The sequence below is a fragment of the Vigna radiata genome, chromosome 7 (genome assembly GCF_000741045.1).
Source record: "Vigna radiata var. radiata cultivar VC1973A chromosome 7, Vradiata_ver6, whole genome shotgun sequence".
NCBI lineage: Eukaryota > Viridiplantae > Streptophyta > Magnoliopsida > Fabales > Fabaceae > Vigna > Vigna radiata.
In genome coordinates, this window is record NC_028357.1 from 4,343,473 (window position 1) to 4,345,056 (window position 1,584).

Sequence of the window (1,584 nt, forward strand, 5' to 3'; positions counted from 1 at the left end):
ATGTCCATCAGCCCTAAATCACAATATTCTCTTTGCTTTGCCCTAAGTCTCTTAGGAATATTCAATTCATTGATCTTCTCCGAAGGCACCACTCTTGAACTCATTCACCGTGATTCCCCTTTGTCACCTGTCTACGACCCTTCACTCACCCACGCTGAGCGCTTGCGCAATGCTTTGCACCACTCATTGGACCGTGTCAACTCTTTCAAACATGCGAACCCTACAAAATCCTCTTTGAAAACCAACGGCGGAATCTACTTCATGAAATATTCCATTGGAACTCCACCATTTGAGGTTGTCGGCATAGCCGACACAGGCAGTGACCTCATATGGACACAGTGTCGGCCATGCATACGATGTTACAAGCAAAACCCTCCTATCTTTGATCCTAGCAAGTCCAAATCATACCACACATTACCATGCAATTCCTCATTTTGCAGCTCTAGATATGTAGAATCTCCGCGATGTAGTAGGGGCACATGTCAGTATTTTTATGATTATTTTGATAATTCTCACACTGCGGGAAACCTTGCCACGGAAACCATAACCATAGGCAACGAAAACCCTGTCACTTCTTCGAAAACTGTATTTGGGTGTGCACACGACAGTGCTGGCACATTCCCGTCGATTGGGTCAGGCATCATTGGTCTTGGTCGTGGCAAGCTTTCACTACTTTCTCAACTTGGTATCAGAAAATTATCTTATTGCCTGACTCCCAGTCTCAGGAACACCAGCAAGATTGTTTTGGGTGAAGATGCTGTGGTTTCCGGTGCTAAAGTGGTTAGAATTCCTTTAGCAACAAATTCTTTCGAATACAGAATCACATTGGAGACTTTAAGTGTAGGGGAAAAGAGGATTGAATTTGAAAAGCAGGAGGATGTGATGGAGGGAAATATGGCGGTTGATTCTGGAACAACATTCACTTTTCTGCCAACAGCACTTTATAATGGTTTGGTGTCTGCTTTGGACAAGACAATAAGATATCCGAGGGTGGTTGACCCACATGGTGTTTTTAAACATTGTTATGAAATCGGTGAACCAGAGAAAGCCATATTTCCCATTATCACAGCACATTTTAAGGGAGGGGATGTGAAGTTGAAGCCGATTAATACATTCTTTTGGGTGAATGATCATGTGGTGTGTTTGTCAATGCTTCCCAGTGAAGTCGGTTTCTTTGGAAACATAGCTCAACTCAATTTCTGGGTTGGATATGATCTCGAGGCTTCAACTGTGTCCTTTAAGCCTGCTGATTGTACCTTGTAATATCCATGCTAAAATATATTATCATAAATATTATCATGTGGTTTTTTATCTGCTCACGTAATTATCTATTACATTATTTACCTATAAATTTACAATTTCTTATTACATAATTCATATATAAATTTTAAATATTTTTAGAATTGAATTCATCATAAAATTTAGCTATAAAATTACATTTAATGAAAGCATATAATCAGCCTAATCAAACTTGCATGAACTAAATTTCTTATATTTATTCGGGAAAAAAAAATCACATTATGCGTCAGTGTTATTTTAAAGATGAGTTTGTGTAAACATGATTAAGTGGGACAACCCGTCCAA

General features: G+C 39.2%; 1 protein-coding gene across 1 annotated transcript; it reads left to right on the forward strand.

The window, feature by feature from the left end:
- Positions 1-1,263, forward strand: LOC106765960 (aspartic proteinase CDR1-like). The gene has a single exon (XM_014650722.1). It carries the CDS (start codon positions 1-3, stop codon positions 1,261-1,263), a length of 1,263 nt encoding a protein of 420 aa, XP_014506208.1.
- Positions 1,264-1,584: the final 321 nt, after the last annotated feature.

Coding starts and splice junctions, on each gene's coding strand:
- LOC106765960 (XM_014650722.1), top strand. CDS start 1: ATGTCCATCAGCCCTAAATCACAATATTCTCTTTGCTTTGCCCTAAGT.